The sequence below is a fragment of the Rhyacophila brunnea genome, unplaced genomic scaffold (genome assembly GCF_057557595.1).
Source record: "Rhyacophila brunnea isolate RB1 unplaced genomic scaffold, BYU_Rbru_1.0 scaffold_23, whole genome shotgun sequence".
Taxonomy (NCBI): Eukaryota; Metazoa; Arthropoda; class Insecta; order Trichoptera; family Rhyacophilidae; genus Rhyacophila; species Rhyacophila brunnea.
This window is the reverse complement of record NW_028232893.1, coordinates 12,281,976-12,308,730: the sequence shown is the minus strand read 5'-3', so window position 1 is coordinate 12,308,730 and position 26,755 is coordinate 12,281,976. Positions and strand designations below refer to the sequence as shown.

The following is a 26,755-nucleotide window of genomic DNA, read 5'->3' as shown; positions in this document are numbered from 1 at the left end:
TCCATGACTGAAATAAAGCCGTACTCCTGTTGGTTTATTATAATTGGTTCAAGATTTTGCGGATGATCTTTAACGTATGCTGATAAAAAATCATCTTCTGTAAAAATAGCATCGTTGAGAGGAGCGTTACCTGTTACTTAAAATTGCTTACGACAGATTGTCAGTAAGTTATGATCCATGAGGTGATCCCTTGTCTTTCCAAGTTTGCTGCATGACACTTTAATATGAACTGGGTAGAAATTAAGTTACTTTGTTTATAAAAATATTATGCATTGTTTCTCTGGACGTGTCCAGAGGAACAATCAAATATTTGTCCAGAGGAACATGACATGGCAATTTTTAACGGTTTTTAATGTTGTACTTTTTGGGGTTAAGTTATCAAAGAGGTAATTAGCTCTAAAGCATTCTAAAACAATAAACTATTATGTGACATTAAATATTGCCATATACAAGGCGTCTTTACAATAAAAAAGTCACTTGATAATAAACAAAAATACTTACTTTTTCATTGAAAAAAAAACAAACACTATGATTGTCTTTCACTTTGAGATATGAGACTAAACGTCAGGACAGTTTTGCCTGGGGTAAAAATGTGCATTTGAATGTGTTGAAAGAAGAAAAATATGTTTACTCGTTTACGAGAAAATACCACTCTCCAGAGGAACAATCGTCCAGAGGAACACAACTTGCCCATATATAAAATTTTGTGTAAAGATTAATGCTGCCAAACCGGAAATATATAGACTGAAACCAACAAAAGTTAAATAATAATAAAACAAAATCCCTCTAATATACTTATTGAATTGTCGCGATGAATTAACAAATTTCAAAAAAGAAAACATTCGTGGCAAATATTTTCAATTATTCTATAACAATTGATCCAACATTGAAAGTGCATCCAAAAACGTTGAATTTGAGAGTGGTTTTCCTGTATATGGACTTATACTTATAGTATTTGTAAAAATTAGTAGTTCTAAAATATTATGATCCATATAATGTATACAATATGTCATATTTATAAAGGTCAATAAGTAGGTTCATTAGGTTGCTATAACATCGTGTGTTCGATAGATTTTAATAGCTATATTTATGAAGTACTTTTTCTTATGATAATATGTTTTGACGAAAACCGGTATTAATACCGGTATTTAATAAGAAATACCAGTACATATATTCATTCGGTATTGCAATCCCTATTTATATTGTATACATTTTTATGAATGACTGAAAATATACAAGAAAAGTAAAAGTACTTATTGATAACGAAAAGCGCTGTATACATTTTTTCGCAGTCAATAATAAAACGCCCATATTTATTTATTGGCGATAAATAAACAGATAAAGTTCACTCTGCCACAGTGATATAATTGTATTGTATACGTAGGATATACCGACTGTAAAACAAACAGGGCTTTATTTACGTTTAAATTTGTCTACAATAGCGTTGAAATATATCCATAATACAGTGAGCATAATTCATAAGTAATTATATTAGCCGAAAATTGGAACATCAGAATCAAATTTAATGTACCAGAATTGTACCTACATATTAAGTTAGAATAGATATATCCTAGAAAAAATATTTACAAGGACTTAGGAATACCATTCTGGGAACACTACTGTATAACATCACAATTAACCTAAGCGACAAGTAGTCAAAAATCATGGATTTGGTCTATGATGTGGGGGCCATGGATCGAACCGAAATATATTATATATATTAAGTAATTTAATATATATTAATATATTTCCCGGATTCTGCAATAACTACCAATACCCATGTTGGGTATTGTTGAATATTATATAAAATTGATTTATTTCATCAAGTCGACTATCAAGATTTACTGCGGATTTCTGAGTCAAAGATATACTACAAACAACTCAGATCATGGCCCCCACACCCTGCAATGAACCCCCAGGCCAGGATCTTTGACGCCACCCCCAATATCTATTGCTAGGATTAAAGATAGTGTAACGGTTTACAGTAGCGTTTTCCAAATGATGTTCCAGGTAAAATTAAGGGTATACAAGTGTATTTTTTGTATCTTTAATAATCCCACTTGAAGTTGTCGAGTATCGAAACACGATAATCAAAAATTGTATAGCAAAACCACGTGTTTTAAGAAGAATAATATTATTTAAGAACAACACCTCAAGTAAAATACAGGCGACTTTTATTACTGTTAGAGATAATTTGTGAAATATGTTTATCTCACTTATCTGGTCGATCCCGAGCCCTGGCCCCAGGCCAGATCCCTGCCATCCTCCCTTTTGTGTGGGCCATGCCTCAAATAATGTCCGTATTCTTTATGCTGACGTGCGGTTTCCCCCCCCCCCCCCCCATCCCGCTTCAGCATCTTAACACTGCATTCCCTCTCGTTTCCTCCCATTGAAAACTTGCAACAGTCGAACGCGATGTTACAATGCTTTCCGTCCGCGAGCGACGTGACGTGAACGCCAGCATAAAGAATACTGACTCTACATAATATTATCTAGATAGACAAAAAAATAGTCAGACAGGACGAGAGTAACCTGCACCATACCCATTACAACGAAATTAAGTAATAGTCATGTAACGGCTCGAGGTAAGCGTGTTCGGCGGCGCGTTGAGCGGTACGCGCAACTCAAACGTATAACCGTATAAACGTATAACCAAAAAAAACTTTGTCTACGAACATTTTCACACACGGTTATACGTTTGAGTTGCGCGCGCCGCTCAATGCTTCGCCGACTTCGCCCACGTAAGACGCCCAGTAACTGAAGCATTTAAAAATATCGCTAGTATCGGCGATTGGTTTTTGTGGTTTGATTCATGGTACCAATAATACACTTAAGAGCATACTTCAGTGAAACGGCAAATAATTTTCAACTATAGGTGCGACGGAATTTTAGACACGCTGGCTATCGGAGAGCGAAAGTCGAACTGTGAACACGTCAATTTGTTTCCTGCTGGCGACGGGGGTATTAATTCTTAAATCGTGTAAAGATAACTAAAAAACGTTACCCATTTACTTGAAAAAGAAAACATGTCAATGAATATATTATTATTGTTACTAATAGAACAATAAAAAGAAACATTAAATGGACGCATGTTGAATTTATATGACAAATTATGTTTTGCTCTGCACGCGTCGTTTGCACAATGTTCGCGTCGCGTAGTCACGATCGTTTTAGACCGTGCCTCAGCTGAACTATAGCCTTAAGTGCCTCGATTATTAGCCAGCGTTAGGATTTTTCCAAATTTCTGAACTCTTGTGAATTAAATTTTATTGAACGAATAAAATGGTATATCACAGTTAATAGCTAATAATTTTATTGAAATGTCGGTATAAAGAAAAAGCTCCGGCGGAAATAGGAAACGATTTTTCAGCTTGAGTCGTGCGTCAAATTTTTAATAAAATCATCACACAAAGGTCGACCTTCTTATTCGCGTATTACAGGCAATATTAGCTCCATAGATATGTAACAATAATGGAGACGTCAAAATGAATTATTAATGACGACATAACACCGTGTGCAGCATACAAATTTATTACAAGATACTAATATAGTATTTTTCCGTCCTCAGGAAAAACCAGGCCGGGTTTCTACCTGGACGAGCGTGTGCAGACCAAATCCACAACCTTAGATGTCTTCTGCAGCAGAGCCATGAGCTGAACAGTCCGTTGGCCTGCTGCTTTGTGGATTATGAGAATGCTTTTGACAGTTCGCACCGCCCCTCCCTCTGGAGCCTACCTACTGGGAGAATACGGGATCCCTCCCAAGATCATTGTCATAATCAAATGCCAGCACGAGAATAGCGAGTGCTATGTCAGAATTGCTGACACTGTCACGGAACATCGTCGCTATAGGATTGGTTTGTCGAATATCCGTTTTTGTCAAAATCTACCTTTTAATGCAAAATCATTTTTTGTATCTAAATGGACCAGAACCATTCTTTTCTTTAAATTACTTTATAATGAATACAGCAAGCATATGCTGTGAAAACAACAATTTAAATACCTACATGTATTTAAATATAGGATATTGAAATTTGTTTTTCATCTCCTGAACATTTTACATTTAGTCTATTCGACAAACTAATCCTACAGCGACGACATGTCAATAAATCAGCTCACCAAAACAGTGTTCATCTTGAAGTAACACCTGCACCAAAAATATTCCACCATTTCGTAATAGTTCGGAGTCAAAGAGCGGTTTGTTAGTATGCTACTAACTTATAGATTGTCTGAAGATGAATACAAAATAATAATATGTCACCTAAAAATGTGCCACGGTGTGCAAATCGGCGCCAAAATTGACTAGGCCCACTTACACGTAGTTGTCTATATAAAAAAGCACTTAATTTTTATTGAAAATAAATTATTGAATAATATTTATTGTATTTTTATTAATCATATTATCTACATTAGAAACAAATTGAGACCATTTAAATATCACTGAGCACTCACCTGTTAAACAGTGTCCATTTAAAATGATATTGATGTTAACAAACTTGACCTTTGGTGAAATCTTTATTCTATATTAAAAATACTGAAAATCAATTCGCAGATTTATTACGTATGATCATACAATTATGATACTGTAAACAAATCTCTTTCAGTAGGTACAACTGTCATATATGTTTGTTATTAAACAAGCAGCATTTTCAATTGTCATTTCATCGTTGCTCCCAAATCTACACATAATAATTAGTAGTATTACGTTATTTATATAAATATTTTATCACTAACTCGATAAGGCATATTATTCTAGAATATTATCCGTTTATTGCGGGTATATTGCATCATACATCTTTATCCCAGATACATACATAATGCAATGACTACAAGTTCACGGACTTTCGATTCATGGCGCTGCCGTCGGCGTAGAGGTCAAGAATCCGACTGTCATGTTACCTACTAAATACTTTATTAAATAAAACAAGTACATAACTATCTGCATAAGAATGAAGTTATTTCAGTCAACTGTTGAATTGATCGAACAAAGATGTACCTAGTGATCAGTGGCGGCTTCTCTAATACGTAATTATAATAGTGCGATGCACTCCTTCCTTTTTTTTAAAACCACTTAATGTATAGAGGTTTTACCCAACTCTATCACTGACATAGTATTGTATATGCTCAATTGTAGAGCATAGACAATAATGAAACGGAAACGTCAGCACACAGTTGTCGAAGTGAGCTTCAAAAGTGTAGACGTTACGAAACGCTCGGCCTTACGTTAAAATATCAAAGTAAACGTATCATTATAAACCTGTACGTGTAAATTCATTGATTAATACACTTTTGTGTTATCCGGCCGTGTAATATCACCAGTGTAATTGTGCTATATACAAAATACAAAACGATATAAATGCCCTCGCGTGTCACATCACACATCCACACGCAACCGTCTGAATATAATATATGAACGGGAGTAAGATAACAACTCTAAACACCCCGCGATAAATGGTGACCCCGACGTGGTATCATCATTGCTTTCATAAGTGATCACTCGCAGTCATCAAAAAAGTGCGGACGGGGGGCTATAACACGGATATGGATCATAGTTTGTCATATTAAGCACAACATCGGATCCAGGCCTGAACAAAAACGAACCATAAGTGCGAGTGAGAAAACATTCGGCTCGCTTACATTCTCCGCAATATACGTTAGAGTAAGAGAGAATTTCTACGGATTAATTAAATTAATTTTTTGTATATGTCGTCGGTAAATATTGGTTTGAATGACTCCATTCATTCAAAAACTGCGAGCACGTAGTTTACGCGTAGCACAGTATTGCTGAAATTTGTTGTTTATCCCGAGCTATTTTCGATACCTATGAATCCCGGGATTGATAAACATAATCCCGGGATTTCGGGATTGATTTTTTATCAATTTTGATGGAAAATAAAATAAAAGCGAAAATAAAACAGAAAAAATACTTTTAATAAAAAATAACTAAGTACATTAGAAATAAACTGAGTTTGAATGAAATTTGATTTATACCCATGTGTAGGTTGCCGATTCATTTTATTTTTTCACTTAAATTATTAAAAATGAGAAAGATTGGAAAAAAACAATGCTTCGCACTATTAACAAAGTAATTCTACCATGATATCATACGTTTTACGGCAGTTTCATATTTGGCTGACTAATTAGATTCATGATGCGGAAAGGCCATACGTACGCCATGATTATTTGCTTTACTATTTTAAATCTCGCTAATCCATTCATTATGTCTTTACTATCAGAAACAGCAATCTCATATTAAATTCACATTATTATTTATATTACAATATTATACTCCATTAAACTTGTGTATTTCCAAGATTGAACGTATACAATATTAACAATAAATATCTTAAATAGTATAAATTATACTAGATTTATTTTTGACTGATTTTATCAATGTTATTTGTAAATATAAAAATTTTATATTAACAATGGAAAAAAATGCCAATCCCGGGACCAGTCCCAGGATCCCGGGATTGTCAAATTGTAATCCCGAAATCCCGGGATCAGAATTTTGGCTCGGGATTGGATTCCCTAAATATAAAGTAAGTGGTAATTCTTTTTTATTAATTTAGTAGAAAATATCAGTAGCGAAGGGTGGAAGTAGGCTGTTAAGGTCCGCCATAAATAGTGCACAGTAAACTTTGTTAATCATACATATTTGTTTTTATTGTACTAAGACTACAGTTTACAGATAGTGTTAGTTAGTTTTTAAAAATCAATTAAGCCCTGCCTAATCCAAACCATAATAGTTTTGGTCCATTTTCAGCGATATGTCAAAATTGTGGAAACTTTTTCATTCATACTTATTTGTTTTCGTTGGATTAAGAAAACATATTATACAAATTGTTCATTTTTTTAAATTCATTATCCTCCTTACAATTATCATCCTTTTCAAAATTATGTAATTTCTAGAGTATAATTATATAAGTATTATTATATCACAGTGGCGAAGGGTGGAGGTAGGCTGTTAAGATCCGCCATAAACAGTGCACATTAAACTTTTTCAGACATACATATTTGTTTTCATTGAAATAAGACTACAATTTACAGATAGTGTTGGTTAGTTTTCAAAATTCAATTAAACCCTGAGAAACCAAGCCATAATAGATAATAGTCAAAAAATACATGTCTATTTATAAAATATCTAAAATTATGCAATTAAATCATACATAACTTTGAATATTTTATAAATAGAATAATATTTTTTATTTATTATAGTTTGGTTTAGTCAGGGCTTAATGAATTAAAAAAAAATAACCAACAATATGTGTAATATGTATTTTTAATCCAACGAAAACAAATAAGTATGAATGAAAAAGTGTGCACAATTATGTCGTATTCCCCAAATTAGACCAAAACTATTATGGTTTCGTTTAGGCATGGTTTAATCGATTTTTAAAAACTAACTAACACCATCTGTAAATTGTAGTCTTAGTTCATTAAAAAAAAATACATATGACTAAAAAAGTTTAGTGTGCACTATTTATAGCGAATCTTAACAGCCTACCTCCACCCTTCGCCACTGTTATATCATGTGTGTACATATTATTATTGATTATTTTTTAGCACATTGTATAACCGTCTGATTGGAGTGCATCCAAGTAGGTACACAGTTACCTTAAAATAACGTCTCGATTATCTGTCAATCAATCTTAATTCAATTCTTTTTGAAGTTACATTATTCTCATATTTACGCGACAATAAATTAATTATAGTTACACATTTTTGTAAGATGGATATGACAAAAATATTTGGCACATTGAAAGTGAAAATTTTTGGCGATCGCCTAGCGAAAAATCAAAGTGTTTTTTTATTGTCTCATTTCCATTTACACGTTTTCCTTAATTAAATTCATCACATACCTAATATTGATTGACAACGACACCATATTTTAAATACTAGTAATTCTTAAGTTTACGATTTTTTTTTGGATAAGTACATCGGAATTTGTTGATGTAGTATTTTGTTTTCGTTGCTGATATACGTTGATGACATTGTCGTTTGGTATTTATTTTATACTTCATACATTCTTTCATCCATAGTGTTTTAAATTTATCTGTCCACATGAAATTCTAACGACCAGAGGCGGCTCTACCTTAAAGGTACGTAGGGACCATCCCCAGATCGTTATCATGTCAAAAATATACGTCCGATATTTTTATTTTATCCATCTAAACCTGCCGCAATTTTATAGAGACATGTATTATTTTATACAAATAAATATAGCAATTATGGTAAATTATGTAACAACATAATGAGTGTTAAAATAATTAATTTAATTAAATACGCTATATTTCACGGTGACACTTATGTACACATTAAGAAAGCTATGACGTCTATTTTTTGGTGAACGGGGTGGGGTCACTCAGTCCCATCCCATCGCCGCTGTACAATATCGTTCTACAAAGGATGTGAATGTATTAGCATTAATATACGCATACTGGGAAGCGAATCAAATAACCACTAGGTGAGTAAAAAAGCTCGCTGTATGTCGTTGTTCAAAAGTGATAATGGTAAGTCTATAATAATAATTAAGTATTAATAGTTAAGTTATAAAAAAAATAAAAATAGACGTTACCAAACAGCTAAAATGGAGATGGGCGGGGCACATTGCTCGCCGAAAGGACGGCCGCTGGACAAATGCCGTCATCCAGTTGTACCCAAGAGGAACGAAACGGCCACAGGGTCGCCCTTAAAGCCGCCGGATTGACAAACTGGTAAAGTTCGGCGAAAATACGTAGCAGCGAATGATACAGGACCGAGAGAGTTGGATGAAGCTTGGGGAGGCCTTCATCCAGCAGTGGATTGACCCCGGCTGATGATGGTGGTTAGTTAGGTCAATATTTTTAAGCACGCTTTTTAGATGTGATTAAGTGTCGACTCAGATAATCATATTATTATTTATTTTGAAAAAATACTTATTTCCTCATTAATAAAATCATATTATTATAAGTCGCTTGGTACATAATGTATAATATGAAAAAGTTGGTAGGCATGTATATTTAATAATTAATGGCTAAACCCCATCACCTAGAAAATCTCGAGCCGCCACTGCAAACGACCAAGAAATCAGTTTCTCAATATTTCATTCATCTTATAGCCTATGTATACTATTACTGTCACTGGTATGCGCCAGTATCATAGCATAGGGCAAGCACAAGGTTGCGCCACTTTCCTCATTCCATCTTCACGTCTGACGCATCCCATCATGGTACATGCAGCACGACGTATCGCTGCTGCAGGACGAGGGAGGATTGGCCACGGCTACGGGTTATGTATGCAGTTTACCGTGAGCTCTCATACTGTAGAATTGCGATTAAAAATTGACACGTCGTTTATGGAGCAATTCACGAGCACGCGCCAACTCGCTAAAATACCTTTGAATCATTCAAAATTCTATATCCGATGATTGTATTTCTAATTTACTTACCTACCTATTCTCGCCTGACTTTTCCTTGCATTCCGTTGGTTTTAATTAAGTACCTACATATCTTTAATTAAGTGTTCAATTTATACATAAATTTTGATACGGCTAATTGCATACGTACAAGTTTCCAATCGATTCATATTTTGCAACCCGGGTTTCGCCTTCCGGCATCTTCAGGCACTATACAAACTCACCAATGGTACTCGTAAAAGCACACTGACACAATATAATATAGATATTGTTTTAACAATATAATAAAACGATCGTCAAGACAATATTATGTTAATAGATACACCCAGAAAGCCTATTAAAATGCTATTACATTATATATTTGTCTTTATTTATCTGTCTGTAACGCAGCGCAACACAGCACAAGCTACACACACAGGACGAAGCACACACTAACTATCTGTATGCCAAAGGTATGCAGGTGTATATTGAAGGAATTGAGCGTATCAAAAATGTTGACAGGTGGCACTGCCACCCGTTTTTTTTCTAGTTACTCACAAACAATGTGACTAGAGAGTGTTGAAAACAATATCAATAATAAATATGATAATAATACTTATAATATAAATACAAAACAGTTAAATAATGTTATAAATAATTACAAGATAAAAAGAACTTTTTATATACAACGTTTTTAAATTTTCTGTTGAATCATATAAATTTGACTTGACTAGCTCAAACGATCAAAAAAAATTGTACTTGATATGAATAATACTGAAATGTCATATTGATTTCCATAGTAACGCACGTATATATTAATATTAATAATTTAGTTGCTAGGACACACTTAGCAACCAATAATAGTTTTACTTTTTACGGATTTCTTCCGAAATAACTTTTCATTCAATTCAATTCTACTTAAAGATGGCTAAAAGTATTAAAAAAATGCATTGGCATCGTGTTCTGATATATTCTAAATGTTTCAAATGTCTAGCTAGCCGGGAAGTTGATTAAAAATCGATTGCAAGATTTGTACCGGACAAACAACCACCGGACAAATAAGAATACGAGCTAAGGAAAACGTTGTAATAGAAAAGAAATACTACGATGTGGTAAAATAATTGTCAAAATTATTGTAAGATCGTTCTGAAGACGGGTCCGTGACCCGGAACGGCTCTCAACTTAACTCGAACGTTGTATAGGTAATTATTATCAAAAACTTGATCTCAACAACACCTAGGTATTATTTTCAATACGTTTTTTTTATTATTACCTTCTATCTTCAATCCTGTAAGGTAAGGCACCATATAATTAACAACGGAATTGCTTTGCAATCAAGATTAAGCCGAGGAGATTGTACGTCTGTAAAAAATATTCGGTAAATTACATACAGCAGATGCACCGTGAAATAAATGCATCGCGGAAGTGCATTTAGAATCGTTGCAATAAAAAGATATTAAAATCGCTTTTATAAAATATAGAATTGGACGTTTACAAGGAAAGTAATAGTGAATGACCTCAAATATATCTCGATTTATTCGGTCATTCACATAATAATAAGATACAAAACTGTAGGTACTACAATGTATTGCAATTATTTGAGGGTTTTGTATTATGACGTTTTTCCTTATATTAAGCTTTATCCATTCTTATACCCCGGTAAAAGGGGTGATCTCCCTTTCTTCCTGGAGCTACAATCCTACGTGGGTATTGGCAGTGACGTCCCATGGGGGTAGGCAGATTGGGCGTCGCTTGGGGGCGGCAGTTATTCGAAGGGCGGAAAATCGAGGAGAGTCATTAGGTATATGTAGAAATAGCTACCTAAACTTAGTAATAACGGAAATATCTTTTATTCCGGATGTCACTTAAATTTATTTCGTTTGTAGAATAAATGTGGACAAAATACGTGTAGGCGTCGTGTAATTTTTTTTCGAAATACCTACCTACCCATTCAGTGAGGTCTAAGTTTTAAGATTTCAGGGGCTTAACTACAAAAACGCGTGTTTTGAGTTAGCCCCAGTTTGGATAATGCCAAAATCATATTTATTTGTGACACAAAGCTCTACGTCGTACATGTATATTATATCCGTTTACAAGATATATTTGAGTAAAATGCGCTTGATTTAATGAATAACATAGTAGAAAAATCTTTATTTATGTAGATAGGCCCCTATGATCCTAAAAACCCGCTAGGTCCAGGAAAAAAACGTATTCTACGTTAAATCAGGGTTTAATGGTTATGTTATAATAATGTTGTTTTAAGTTATAATATCGTTAACAATAATATCTATATGTATTTATCATTATTGCAAATAATAGGAATAACCGACACGTGTTAGTACTAACTCAATTATTAGTATATTTAATTTTATTGTTAGTAGGTAACAATTGCGGTTGTTATTCTGTTACGGGCCAATTGTTATAAGTACAGTTATTGTATAACCAATTGAAATGCAGCAACGTGATGGAAAACTACTGGCCATTTTGTTTTGCATACGTTAGGTAGTTGCATCAAATGTTTATAAACACATTAAAATTAAAATAATGCCAATAACAGCGCTTGATAAACTTCCAAGTTTACGAACAGTTTGATTTTACTTAATTTAATTTTACTTTCCTTCATGACTAGCGATTCCAATCCCGGGATCCCGGGATCCCGAACTATTTTCAATACCTATGAATCCCGGGATTAGTAAACACAATCCCGAAACTTTCGGGATTGATTTTTTTTATCAATTTTTATGGAAAATAAAATAAAAACGAAAAAATTCATAAAATACATGTTTGTTTAAATATAAGTACTACATAAATATGATTATATCAGCACACTGTGTTGCAAAATTAACTGAAGACAACAAGCAAATAATTCCAAGTCCATTTTTGTAGTGAACTGTTAATGCCATCTTGTGGAGAATTTCTTAACGTATATTTCTGTCTAAAAACATTTTCGGAAAAATAAATCTGGTCCCATAAAAACGTGTTTTTAATAAAGTGGTCAGGGAAAGATCATTCCATGTGCATGAATACTGGGTAATATGTATTGTATTTTTGTCAATTGAGTAAATTTTGAAATAAATGGTAATGTTTATTAATCATATTTTTATGTTAAATAATTATAAAAATCGTTTAAAAAATATAGTGAAAGATTAATTGTAACTATTCAGAGTTTGAAACATTAAAAATCGATTTACTCAAAATGATACAGATGTGACATAGAATGATATTTGCTTGTGTTCTTCAATTGTTTTGAATGAAAAATCAATTACTTGTATAAATATTTATTATTTTATTCCAATGTTGTCCGCAAAACATTGGTATAAATTATACTAGAATATAAACAATCGAAAAAAATGCCAATCCCAGGATCGTCAAATTATAATTCCGAAATCCCGGGATCACAATTTTGGCTCGGGATTGGATTCCCTATTCATGACTGTATATACACGAGATGATTAAAGACGGCATTAAACGTATCGTATAGGTACTGACTTCAAGAACAGATGCTTGCGACGCGGGCGCGCGAAAAAGGGTGAGTTCGGGTCTGGACCCCCCCCAGAAACGGAAAAAAAACGCAAATTATTTAGGTTAATGGAATACTATGTCTTCTTCTTCATTAGTACAGTATGAGTGTGGATCGTGACCCGGACGATTCGAATGTCGAACAGCCTTCTCCACGGACTGGCCCTACTCCTTTCGGCATTGCACCCGCGGCACTCATAAATTGGTGTAACTATCTGAGTCACCCGATGTTTTCTTTGATATCCCAACGCGGCATGTCGACAAGACAAGACAGTGCGGACGAAACAAACGGGTCATAATAATTATGACTGTTAAGCCACGCGCATTCAATAACCATTTGTAGATGCGACAGCGCGCAATAACTAGTAGGTTAACACACTTAATTATACCTGCAGGCCAAATGTGTATAGCTCGAATCAAAGAATGGAGTGTCTGGGTATGGGGAATGTACCCAGATAAGTATAATATTACGCGATTGAAGGGCTATTCAGTTGAAAATGTCCCTCTGAGGCGGACGAAACTAGTCCAGATTTATTTATTACTAAAAAAAATTGCGTTTTATTAAATTAATCAACAAACAATTAGAAATGTTTGAGAAGCTTAGTATTTTCCATAGCGACCGTATCAATATTACGTTAGGTACCGTTGTCGCTGGGTATAGCAAAATGAACTGCTGTACTACGTACATGGTAAAAAAAGTTGATTCGTATTAGATTAGACGTCACGTGTCGATACCAGATGACTGCATTGAGGTGGCGGTGTAAACGCACCATTATATTATGAAGAAAAAATAATTACAAGATAAAAAGAACTTTTTATTTACAACGTTTTAAAATTTTCTGTTGAATTATTATGCTCAAACTTGTACTTGATATGAAGTAAATGAAAAACAAACAAACAAAAAATATAGAATAGGTACTGAAATGTCATTTTGACATTTCTTTTTGATTTCCATAGTAACGCACGTATATATTAATAATTTAGTTGCTAGGACCACCTCCTTAGCAACCATTAATAGTCTTTTACTTTTTACGGATTTTTCTGAAATAACTTTCCATACAAAACGGAATTAACTGAAAATGATTAAAAGAATGCATTGGCATCGTGTTCTGATATATTCTAAAAGTTTCAAATGTCTAGCTAGTCAGGAAGTTAGTTAAAAATCGATTGCAATATTTGTACTGGACAAACAAGAATACGAGCTAGTAAAAACGTTGTAAAATACATATATACATACCTACAAACTTATCTGGAGAATGGCCAAAAATGGAACTACGAACTACCATAGGACGCCATATTAAAAATCGTCATTCGAATGTCAGATTTTGTCAGTTACAAGTCGTGATTGGGTAGTTTTCGACAGTGGCTCCTCCATCTCATTCTCCAGATAAGTTTGTAGGTCTGTACCTACATATCGAGGGCTTAGTGTCAAACAACACTATCTACAAAAGTGCAACTTTACAGGAGAGCCAAAAATCGTTATTTTAGATTCTTGTAACTCAACAAGGGAAATGTTTATTTAAAACCTAATGTTAATATTTTATAATTTATTGTGTATTGTACATTTATCTTGCTTATGATGATGTTAAAATTTATAGGGATAGTTTTTAAAAAATATGAAAACAAGGGTAACTTATGTAGTTAGCGTTAAACTTTACTGACGATTTAATAAGAAATTAGAAAAGATTGACATAACGTTGTTTGACTATCATGTAACCATATTTGTAAAATAACGTTATCTCAAAAAAAAAAAAACACTTTTTTGTAGATAACGTTGTCTGACTTTAAGCACTCGATATTATATTGTATATACATATAGGTACCTAACGACGGGTTGGCGCCTTTATATTTTTATATTTAAAACTGCTAAATGAAGAATGTAACGAGACTGTCATAATACTCATAATCAAGCTCGCACACAGAAAAATTGTTCGGGGGGTCCATTTTGAAAAAATATCTACTTATAATATTTTTTTTTCATTTTTAACCCAATGCTTACGGGCCGCACAAAATTGTGATTTTGCTAATTACTTTTCAAATGCAAATTAACACGTTAATTACAAAATTAATTAAAAGGGCCCGTAAGCATTGACTGCGGGAGGAGGTGGGGTTAACAAAATCTAGCAGATGCCACTGACTTTTACCTTTTGACATTTACCTCGCCCGCGGAGAACTGCAATTTTCCAGGTGCATTCCCCGTAGTCAGAACCTCGACACATGACTATGGGTGTTCACCTGAGAGTTACTGCGAGCTGTCGCGTCCACAAGTTGTTATAGAATGGGCTTAGTGATCAAAATAAGTATTAGTGTCCGTTTGTGTCGTTGGCGCTGTCTTGTCATTTAGACGTGCCGCATCCTGATATTAAAGCAAACATTAGATGCCCCGGATAGTTGGACCAATTTATTAGTGCCAAGTGTCTTCCAGTGGCCACAAGTCGTGCGTGTCGTAGAATACTGAGATGAGTGGGGTCAACCCGTCTATGGGCTGTACCGACAACCAAGTCATGAGGTCCTGACAAAGAATAAGAAGACGTAATATTCCATTTAACTAAATAATTTGTAATTTTTTACATGTTCGGTTTTTATTCTTTAAAAAATATTATGAGGACAAAAAAGGAAAGATCAAAAGTAAGCAGCGTATCAGAGGAGGACGCCACACTTTGTGACTTAAGAACCTTCATGATTGGTACAAGTGCAGCTCTATTGAACTGTTCTGGGTAGCAGATGATAAGGCTAAGATCGCCCTGATGGTGGCTGACCTGCGCTAGGGGAGGGCACGATAGGGAGATTAAAAAATTGAATGATTATTTAAATTTTACAAAAAAAACGCTCAACACAAAACAATGTTATAATCAGTGACGTCCCATGGGAGTAAGCAGATCATACGTTGCTAAGAGACAGCAAAATATGGCAGAAACTGCGAATATTGTATACCTCCGTTTTTGATTCTGTTAACATGAATATTTTTGGTCTACACGCTACAGATAAGTCTCTGTACCCAATATTCCAAAAAAACGAAAGACTTACACGGTTTTAAAACGCTGTGGTATCAAGCACACGAAAGTGAATAATCTAAAATTTTTTTATGTTTGGTTATTATGACAGGTATGCTAACTTCAATTTTTCAATTTTTTTTCAATTTCAATTTCAATTTCAATTTTAATTTATTTTACATATTGTGGACATTACAAATTATAAGTTTAAGACGTTCACAACATGACATTTAGAAACAAATAAATATTATTAAAAAAGTATTATGTAATATTGTAATTATGCAATATTAAGTTATTCTATAGTATAAATGTGTAAATACAAAAAATATGAAGTATATAGGTACAAGGAAGTACACCGGATGAGTTAAGCAGACCCTATTTTAAGAATTTATAAAATAACGTCCACCTATACTCATTCTCACGTAGATGGAATATATCAACATCCGAAGCAATTTGGTTGAACAGAGTTATTGCTCTACCAATTGGCATCACCAATGGCAGGTTAGTTCTGCTCCTCGGGAGAACAAACAACTGATGCTCCCGATTTCTAAGATAGTTATCAGGGACACACAAGTCAATATTACCAAGAATGGCAGAGTTCTCATTCACACCACGTATTAGTCTAAAAAAATGCGTGGCCAAATATTGATATCTTCTAGCACTTAAACTACAGTATGTTAGCATACCTAAGAGAAAGTCAGTTGGATAAAGCCACGGATAGTATCCATATAACCTCAAATAAAGGAGTCTCAAAAATTTCTTTTGAACTCGCTCCACCATAAGGTCATATTTCAACTGATGCGGGGCCCAAACAATCGACCCACTCTCAAGCCGGCTTCTCACTAAGGAATTATAAAGAATTTTTAATACAGTAACATCCGAAAATACCCGGGAAGTACGCAAGACGAAGCCCAACATTTGTAGCGCCTTTTTACAAATGATCAACACTATCAAAATAAATAATCGAAAACAATGTAACACACGTGAAAAATAAATCCTTCAAAATACCACAAAGGTCATGTTTTGGTTTACATAACGAATTACCAGCTAGTTGGAAAAAAAATGTTAAGATAAATGACTATTTTCCGTTAATGAAAACAGGTACGATGAGTAGGTTTCAGTGGCGTACTGTGACTTTTGAGATGGGGGATTGATGCTCTTTAAAACAAGTGGGGCGCATATAGAAAGTAGATATTTTGTAAAATAATATAAATATACACTACTGACTACAGCAATGTACTTATATTGGCAACTCTGCAATTTCAATAAAAAACGAATAAATAGAAAAATAAATAGTGTACACTAAACTTTGTCAGTCATACGTATTAGTTTTCATTAAAATATTAAAATAAGACTGCAAATTTACATATGGTGTTAGTTAGTTTTTAAAATTCAATTAAACCTTAAGCCATAAGAGACAATAGTCAGAAAATACTATTAAATTAAGCAATTGAATCATATATAACTTTCGATATATTATAGATAGAATATCATTTTTCATATATTATTGTTTGGTTTAGACAGGGCTTAATGAATTTAAAAAATGGACCAACAATATGTATTCTTAATCCAACGAAAACAAATAAGTCTGAATGAAAAAGTGTGTACAAATTTGTCGTATCGCCCAAAGTATTCCAAAACTATTATGGTTTGGTTCAGGCAGGGTTTGATTAATTTAAAAAAAATAGCCAATATCATCTGTTGATTGTAGTATTAGTTCAGTAAAAACAAATATGTGAGACTAACAAAGTTTATTGTGCACTATTTATTGCGGATCTTAACAGCCTACCTCCACCTAGCTACTGGCATACATAGAAAGTATTATTTTCAATAATATGTTATATAGAATATATTATTAATTAATTTCCAAGACTAAAAAAAAGGATTTTAATTTTAATTATTTATTGTAAGTCTGATCCAATATATGATCCGATGAATATTTAAAAAATTTAGGGGTGTACTGCATTCCACAGCACCTACGGACGGCACGCCCTTGGCTTTAGGTATGGTGACTATGGTAGATTGCATAGCAGATTACAGGTAATATTTAACAGTTCATAGAAATTGTGTGCTTTATAGAAGAAAACATGTCTGCACCTTGATTATATTTTTTATTACCATGTCTGATCCTAATTAGATCAAATGGCCCTCCACAGAGTGGAGGTTGTATTAACAGATTTATTTATAACCTGGACACTAATTCAATGTTCTACAGGTAAACTCTCAGATTAAGAAGAAGAGGATCTTCACTGACCTAACCTAACCTAACCTAACCCTTGGGTAAACTCGGCATTAACACATGGTATGATCCAGGGAACTCAGAAATAATGGGAACTGAAATACCTAACGGGTAAGGAGTAGCAGGTAACCGATCTCGAGTAAGGAAAAATCGGGATAAGCTTAAACAAGTGTCGAGAATACGTCATACGTTGAATACTGACAACTGTTCTCGGTGTATGCATTGATGCTCATTTAATATTGGTGTATTACACACTATCGCACATGCATAATGCGTGTTTAATTTACATAGGACACTCGCACATTCAAAACCCTGCATCAAAGTGTAGTGTATTGAATAATGCCTGTCGGTATTCTAATTATTATCTGTTCTGTGGTATGATGGGACAAGTAAAAAAATCAAAACATCCTTCATTCATTTGGCAACCTATGTCGATCCCTGTATCTATTTACACGTTGAAAATAATAATATAGGGGTTGTATCCAGCTGCAGGATTTTAATCCGACCCCTGTACACAGTCATTTTAATTTAACACTTATGTCATAAACATGTTATGAACTTATATAAAACTATACAATTATTTAATTGATGATAATAATACTTATAAAAAAGTAGCAATCAGCTGTTTTTTATATATTATGATAAGGTCATTGACATTAAATTCATTACTGTATCGATAAGAATAAAACACCAATGATCTTGAATAATGAAACCACATGATGTACAAGGTCATCTGTCATCAGTAGGTTTAACTAATCTATTTTCATGCTAATAGAATTATTAAAACCATTAATTGAATAGATTACAGAGCTTGGATTGAGTTCAGAGTCAGGGTCATTTCCTGATCTAAGTACCATAATTTATTGAATAACTAAAACAGAAATGATCCATCTAGTGACAAATTTCAGTAGTACAGTTTTATCAAATACTCAAACCTTAAAGTTGGTAAATATTAATTAATATTCACCACTCATAGATGTCAGTGCATGTAATAATAAATAAAAATCATCAAAGATTATTATTATAATAATAATGTCTAGGTATGTACAATATTATAATTAATGGTGGTAATTATTAAAATGATAAAATAATCAAGGAATTTATTGATTGAGTTTTATGTTTTAAACCGAATTATTAAATCACTAGGACTAGGGCATGAGACGAAGTGTAAAAGAAACAGAGAGGTGAACAGATGACAAAATAAAACAAGTGAAACTATTCATATTCAAATGACTAAATTAAAATAAATACTATGTCTTCTAATGTCAAAAGTCCGAGGACAATGAATCGTTTGATTTGTCTATGCTCTGTTACTGGCCAACAAACGATCAACGAACGAGTGGTAACAATGTTGAGTTGTCAAAAGTCAAAAGTTGCGATTATTGTAATTGTCTTCTGATAATCCTAAAATGTTGTATTATTTACATGTAGATTTGCATAAAATAATATAGCAGAGAAAACGACACAAGTTTTACGTTATCTTTTGAGAATCTCATAAATTCAAATTTTAAAAATATTGAAATTCTCTCATTTTCTAATATGTAAATTAACAAATTAATCAATAAAAATGTTTAGAATAATTATACAGAGTCAGGACTACGTGTAATGTAACATGTAATTTAGGTAACGCAAATTGTATGGACGGCACACGATCTCCACGCTAATCCTGTTGTTGTTCAAATTATCGAGCACTGCGAGCGCATTTGTGTTTGTGTCAAAAACCGACAGCAGATGAAGCAGCATGAATGTCGCTGCGAGCATTACATGTAAGGATCGTAGTTACGTATGGATGACGAATTCGCGTTACATTGCACGTTACATTACACGTGTGTGAACGCAGCCTAACATGGTTTTTTCGGTCCGAATGATTGATAGACAAATTCTGGCAACTCAGAGAATAAAATATTAGACATATTTGAAATCCAACGACATGGTCTGCAGAATTGGGGTGCTCCACAGGAAAAAAACTCCTATGACTGTAAATCATCTGACTTTAGTGCCAATGGAGCACAGGCTTAATACATATTATATACTGATAAAATGTTGACATTCATGAAAAATATTGTACCTATAGATTTCACTGTGCAAAAAAATTAATATAAAGATATGTAATAATATTATTTAGTGAATATATTAATAAACTCTATAATTTAAAAGTATAACAATGAAAACTCACCCAATATCGCTCTCAGGTGTCCCTCCAAGGTCTGCAGGATGGTCATCTTGATTTCCTTGACCGTTTTTCCAAGGAACTGTTCGGATGCAGTGCCTAGGAGCTCGTCGGCTTTCATGATCTTGCACTGTGCAACTCCAGTCACGGTTAGGGGGACTCCTTGGGCTGTCTCCACGCTCTCGCACATCGGGTTTAAGGTCATCACCTGATGAGGAAACCGAAATAAAATTAGTCACACTGAAAGCGTGACTATTTCATTCACATGTTACTTTATGACTTTATGATTTATCGACGGTTTATCAAATATGACTACAAACATTAAACATTTGAGTTCAGATTGGAAGTCTACAAAATGGCAATTCTGTGTAGAATTACAATAATTGAGGAAAGGGGTTGGATTTTTTAATTTTGAGTAATGGGGACCAATTTGGATGTATGTTAATGTTTTTATTTATTGCTCACGAAGTGAGCGAAACAACTGTCATAAAATAATTCCATTTCTAAGTGATTATTGATTCCAATTATTTATGTAAGTGTGACTACGCATTGGACCCTTAGAGTCTTTATCTTATTCTCTCCTTTCTCGGTGTTACATGCTAGAACGGGATTTGGGTTAGTCCATTGGCTACTTTCAATCATCAATGTTTATTTGTCTTAAAACTATTAGGTATCGTATTTCTTAGGCTAAACAATCCGGTGAAGATCTTGGAAGCCCCATTTCTTAACAGATGTTTATGAGGGATTGATTTTAGATGCTTTGGATCAAAAAAATATTCTTAAAACTATTATATGAATTTACCAGATGTCGGATTCGGGCCCGTGGCTCACGATTACATTAGCAAACGCTTCATCAGTAGTCCATCGCATTTTATTGTAAGATTAATCAACAGTGTTCAGCTCAGAAGGCATCATTCTCTAGAAGCCCTCTGGTGTCTGGTATATTCAATGGTAAATGTATTACAAATATTGAGGATTTAAGAACAAACCTCAAGCGAGAGCCTCTGGACATCGGTGACGAGCCACCATGCCCACGCATAACCTCCGACTATCGTCCTCTTGTTTGTGGAACCGCAACATCCTCCTGCAATCGAAAAAAAGAGCATGGTCAGTAAATTGAATAAAAAAAAGAATATGAGAGATTTTAGTCAATGATCGATAGGACAAACCGGTTCATTCTAACACTGGATCAGTTGGCTATGCAGAAAATTGAGTAACAACAAACAAAAAAATAAAAAAAAATCGGGTACTTGATGGAATTTGAATTTAAATTCTAATAGATATGCATATTGAATGTATTATTAGTGATTAGGTATATAATGATCTATTAGGTAAGGTTTTATATAAACACTTAACTATTGATAATTTGTTGGTTATATTTTTTTATTGTGATCCTTGACTTAATAGGTACATGATAAAATTTTTAACTACTTTATGGTATTATTTTTATTATATACGTTAGAATTATATGTATTCGATGTCAGTGTGTTTTTACCATTGGTGAGTGCGCATAGTGCCTGAAGATGGCGAAAGGCGAAACCCGGGTCGCAAAAAACGACTCAAATTGAATATTAAATAACTTAAATACCTTCATTAGAAAAAAACAAATTGTTCGAACCAGCCTTTATGTGAAATGTAACTAGGGGCATCGCGATAGAATACATACGAAGCATACAATTGAATATAGTATACATACTAATAATTATTAGTCGTAGTGATCGAGAATTCTCGAGAAAGAATCAGAAAAGGTCAATCTCAAATCTCGAGAAATTAATCATCAAAAATTTCGAGAATTCGAGAAATTTTAGGGAAAAAATAAGTGAATTGAAGAAATAGTATTTTAAAAAAAAATAAGGCATAAAAAAGTACTTTCTGAATCTGAAGAAAAAATCTAGAGAATTCTCGAGAAAACTCAAACTCTTAAATTCGAGAATCTCAATAAATGTAAAATGTCGAGAAGTCACAAGCTCTACTAATAATATACATTGTAAAATGAATGAATTAATTAATACGGATCCAAAAACACTAAGAAGGAAAATACATAAATTTTAAAAACAGTCTTTAAATGTGATTTACAATAAGTTTTCTCGAATGTGTTAAGAGATTTTTTAAGTCTTCGCCACTAGAATCTGTTTACTGTCTGTTACAATATTACGTATTGCAAATCCAGTATAGTTTTTTTCCACAATAAAATTATCGAGAGTTAAGGATGCCGCCCTCCGTCAATGAATTTACGTCATCGAACAAACAATGACGCGTCCAGAAGAAATCGATTCATTTCTCAAAAGTAATGCGAGTGAGGTGAATACTCAGTAATTTTTTATTTCACCATTTTACTCTAAACTAAAACATCGAGCGACAAGTCTTATAGTAATTTTAAACAGGTTAACAAAAATTTCTCGACGGCATACGTTACCCAAGTCAGGTATGCCAGGTGACACGTGCAAACCGGAGGTAGATTGTGAAGAATTATTATTTTCTTATAGTTATAGTTACGGCATACATTCATTTCAGGGTTTATTTAGATAGTAATTGATTAAACCAAAAAAATTGACTATGAATAGAAGGAACCTTTTACGCACAGCAGATTAATAATTATTAATATAATTCAAATAGGCTAGATTAGCCCCTAGACCGTAATACACTACATTTTGAAGAAGTGCTTTGAATGCGTGAGTGACAAAAATGAAACACACGTTATATACATCCAATAGAATGTATTGCAATCTTCAAATACACAAATATTGAGTAAGCGTCAGTACATAAACCGAGAGTAGTTGTCAGAACGAAGGACAAGCTTAAAAAGACGTATTTTTGACATGTGTTTATCTTATATTCTTCCACACTCGAGATCCGTTCTCTGTCAATTGCTTCCACAACAGTTAGGTATTTCAGTTACCATTAATCCTGTATTTCCCCTGCTTATACGTTATTTTTATTATGTATGATTATTAACATGCCCAACGAAGGTCAAAATGGAGTTTTTATGGCATTTTCAAAGCATTAGCCCCAACATTCCTTAAACGTTGTAGATAATCTATTTATATAATTTTGAAGCCTTATTTTATTATCCTTTATATTTATTTTAAACATTTGATGACTGCATAAAGTATTTTTATTACATAAGATATGTATTATTCTTTTAAACCTCTCGATCCAATGTTTTAGAATATAGTAATATTTCAATACATCTATGTGCAGTGGTGTTGAAATTTACTAATTCTTAAACGCATTTATAAAACTATTAGTAAAATTTATGTTGACATTATTATAGTAAATTAGGTATTTACGATAAAAAATTATATTTATAATCTCTGTGATCCCAAATTTGACAAGAATAAGGCATTTTATTATTCAAAAAATGGGCAAGATCACCACATTTGAAGATAATTCTAGAGATACTGATTATAAGCTATGTCTTTGACCATTCAAATGCGATAAAACATCCTACGAATAATGATTGTTTTATAATAATTTATGATTTTTTAACATGTGGTCCATAATATCTGGTCTACTAGTTAATATAAAAAGGTCGTGTCAAAGTTGTTTGTGTTAATAAATTTGCTCTATGACTGATCCGACTCATATTTCACATTTATTTCATCAAGGCTGTCGAAGACATAAATCATATATATTTATAATTTTAAATTTTTATTTATAATATATATTATTTAAGTTTTGTGCATCTAATGCCGGGTCCACACTGGCAACAAGTTAATTTGCTGGCAACCTCGTTAGATTTTACGATAATTATGATGATTATCGTAAAATTTCTTAAGCAATTATGGTAAGTATCGTAAAATTTAATGAGGTTGCCAGCAACTTGTTGCCAGTGTGGAAATGGCTTAATATCCACTGTGGTTCACGTAGTGGCATGGACCTGGGGTTAGCTAATTCAGGAAGTCAACACCCATGATGGAATTTTTTCCAGTTTTGGTTGCATTATATTCCAAAACTCTTCTGTAAAAATCGTTTCCGAGTTTATAAATGGAAATTTCTCGGTGTACATAGTAAACAAACCTACGAATAAAAAAAGACAAAAAGGAACATGCTGATTCATGGCAGTAAAATCTGGTAATCAAATTCGCCATTTTGAAAAGCGACGATTTTGCGTAAACAAATATCACGTGGTCTGTACGTGTGCGGCAAACTTCGAATGTGTTTGTAATTTTGTGCAAAGTGCGAATGTAATGTTTTCAAATAATTGATATGGATTAATTATACCATCGTATTATTTTCTCGAAATCATAAACATACTATAATAGTATTTGAGTATCAACCTATGTTCAATTTGAATTGGGTTATAATAATAATATAGCCGTATATATATCAATAGTATGTTTGCTACAAAATCCACCCAAGTTATCAGTACGTACTTGCACAGGTTTGATTAAAAACTATGATGAAATTAACATTTTAAAAATATGAATGCTTAATATATGCTTTATAACTCATTGAAGTGTGACATCTCTTCGGCTCACAAATCATATCTAACGTCGATTGGTCGAAATATTGTCTCAGATCCTAATTGTTTTTGGAAATATATTCATTCGCTTAATTCCAGTAGTACTACAAAAGACAATGCCATGATGACGTTGAATAATGATCCTATAGAGAACCATGTTATATCTGATGCATTTGCTAAGCATTTTGAATCACTTTATAGCTCAATAGAACCGCTACTTGACCCCGATTCTGCTGGTCCTTCGTCTGCAACGCAAGATATTCAAATCTCAGCTTTTGACGAGAAAGATATGGAATATGGGTTTTCAAATTTGTCTCCCAAAAGTTCATTTGGTCCAGATGGCTTGCCACCTTATGTGGTTAAGGGCTGTTACGAACATATATCCTTTCCGCTTAAACATATATTTAATTTAATCATAGCATCCAGCACTTTTCCTGATGCATGGAAAATAACCCGCCTAAGGCCGCTTCATAAAAAGGGATCTAGATCAGAGATCTCTAACTATAGGCCAATAGCAGTTCTTTCGGCTCCATGTAAATTATTTGAATCGATATTACATATAAACATCAACCGTCAAATAGACTCTCGCCTCTCCGATTCGCAGCATGGTTTTCGGCTTAGGCGGTCCACAGTAACAAATCTTATAGTGTATAATAATTTTATTTCAAATTCTATGGATAAGTCAATTCAAGTTGATTCTGTGTACACAGATATTTCCAAGGCATTTGATCGTGTTGATCACGATACTTTATTACAAAAACTTTGTACATTTGGCGCGTCATATAGTATAATATGTTTTTTTGCTTCTTATTTGAAAAATCGCCGTCAATTTGTTGATTACCATGGGAATGAATCGCGGATTTTTAGAACAAACTCTGGTGTTCCTCAAGGTTCAAATCTTGGCCCAATTTTGTTTTTAATATTTTTTGATGATATTGTCAAAGTTATAACCAATTCTTCTTGTTTGCTATTCGCAGATGATCTTAAACTTTTTCGAACTATTGAAACCCCATTATGCTGTGCGATGTTGCAGTCTGACCTAGATGCTATCTCGCAATGGTCTATCTTAAATAAACTTGAATTCGCTACCTCCAAATGTAATATTATTTCATTCAATCGTTCAAGGCACACCTTATTGTTCCCATACACATTGTCTGGTATAATATTGAGTAGGGTAACGGAGATAAAAGATTTGGGAGTATTGTATGATACAAAGTTCACTTTCAATCAGCATATTCTTAACATCAGTACTAGATCTAGCAAAATGCTTGGTTTTGTTATGAGGGTTTCAAAATCATTCGAAAACGTCCGAGTGCTACGTACATTATACGTATCATTTGTGTTGAGTATTCTTGAATATGCCAGCATTATTTGGAGTCCTAATAGGTTCATGCACACAATTAAGCTGGATCGAGTCCACAATAGATTTCTTAGATTTCTCTACTTAAGAACATACGGGTTCTTTCCTTATGATAATGACAATAAAATGAATTTCCCGACTCGTTTTCTTCTGGGTATGCTATCAATGCAATCCCTGTCTACCCGAAGAGTGATTGTTCTTTTAAAGCATTTCTTTTTACTTCTTCGTGGGTTCATTTACAATCCGCATATACTGGCAAATATTAATTTTCATGTTCCCACCAATATCACTCGCAGCTCCACGGTCTTCAAGATACCTCGTCGCAGGACAGATGTTATGTTTCATGATGCTGTGTATCGTGCAATTAGCTTATTTGATGGCACCATAAAGGTTGATTTGTTTTTTATTAATTATATAATGTTTGTAGACGTTTTAAATAGGATAAATTTATAATTGTATATATTATCATATTTCTTTAATATTTACACATGCTGTCTTTTCCACTTTCTTGTCATATTAGTTGTTATTTGTAATTAAGATATTTTTATATATTTGTATGTATTATGTATTATGGCGCATTGGCCAAAAGCTGTAATGCCGTAATACTCTTTTTTATAAATAAATAAATAAATAA

The 26,755-nt window shown here is 33.3% G+C and overlaps 1 protein-coding gene across 1 annotated transcript in view; it reads right to left on the bottom strand.

The window, feature by feature from the left end:
* The window catches only part of Flo2 (flotillin-2), a 73,385-nt gene extending 52,008 nt beyond the window's left edge, over positions 1-21,377 (bottom strand). Inside the window, exons 1-2 of the mRNA XM_085950430.1 lie at positions 21,286-21,377; positions 20,303-20,504 (exon numbers count right to left, since the gene is read on the bottom strand). Coding sequence (XP_085806556.1) covers positions 20,303-20,501 — 199 coding nt within the window. The 5' untranslated portion in view covers positions 20,502-20,504; positions 21,286-21,377. The remainder of the gene's footprint in view (positions 1-20,302; positions 20,505-21,285) is intronic.
* Positions 21,378-26,755: the final 5,378 nt, after the last annotated feature.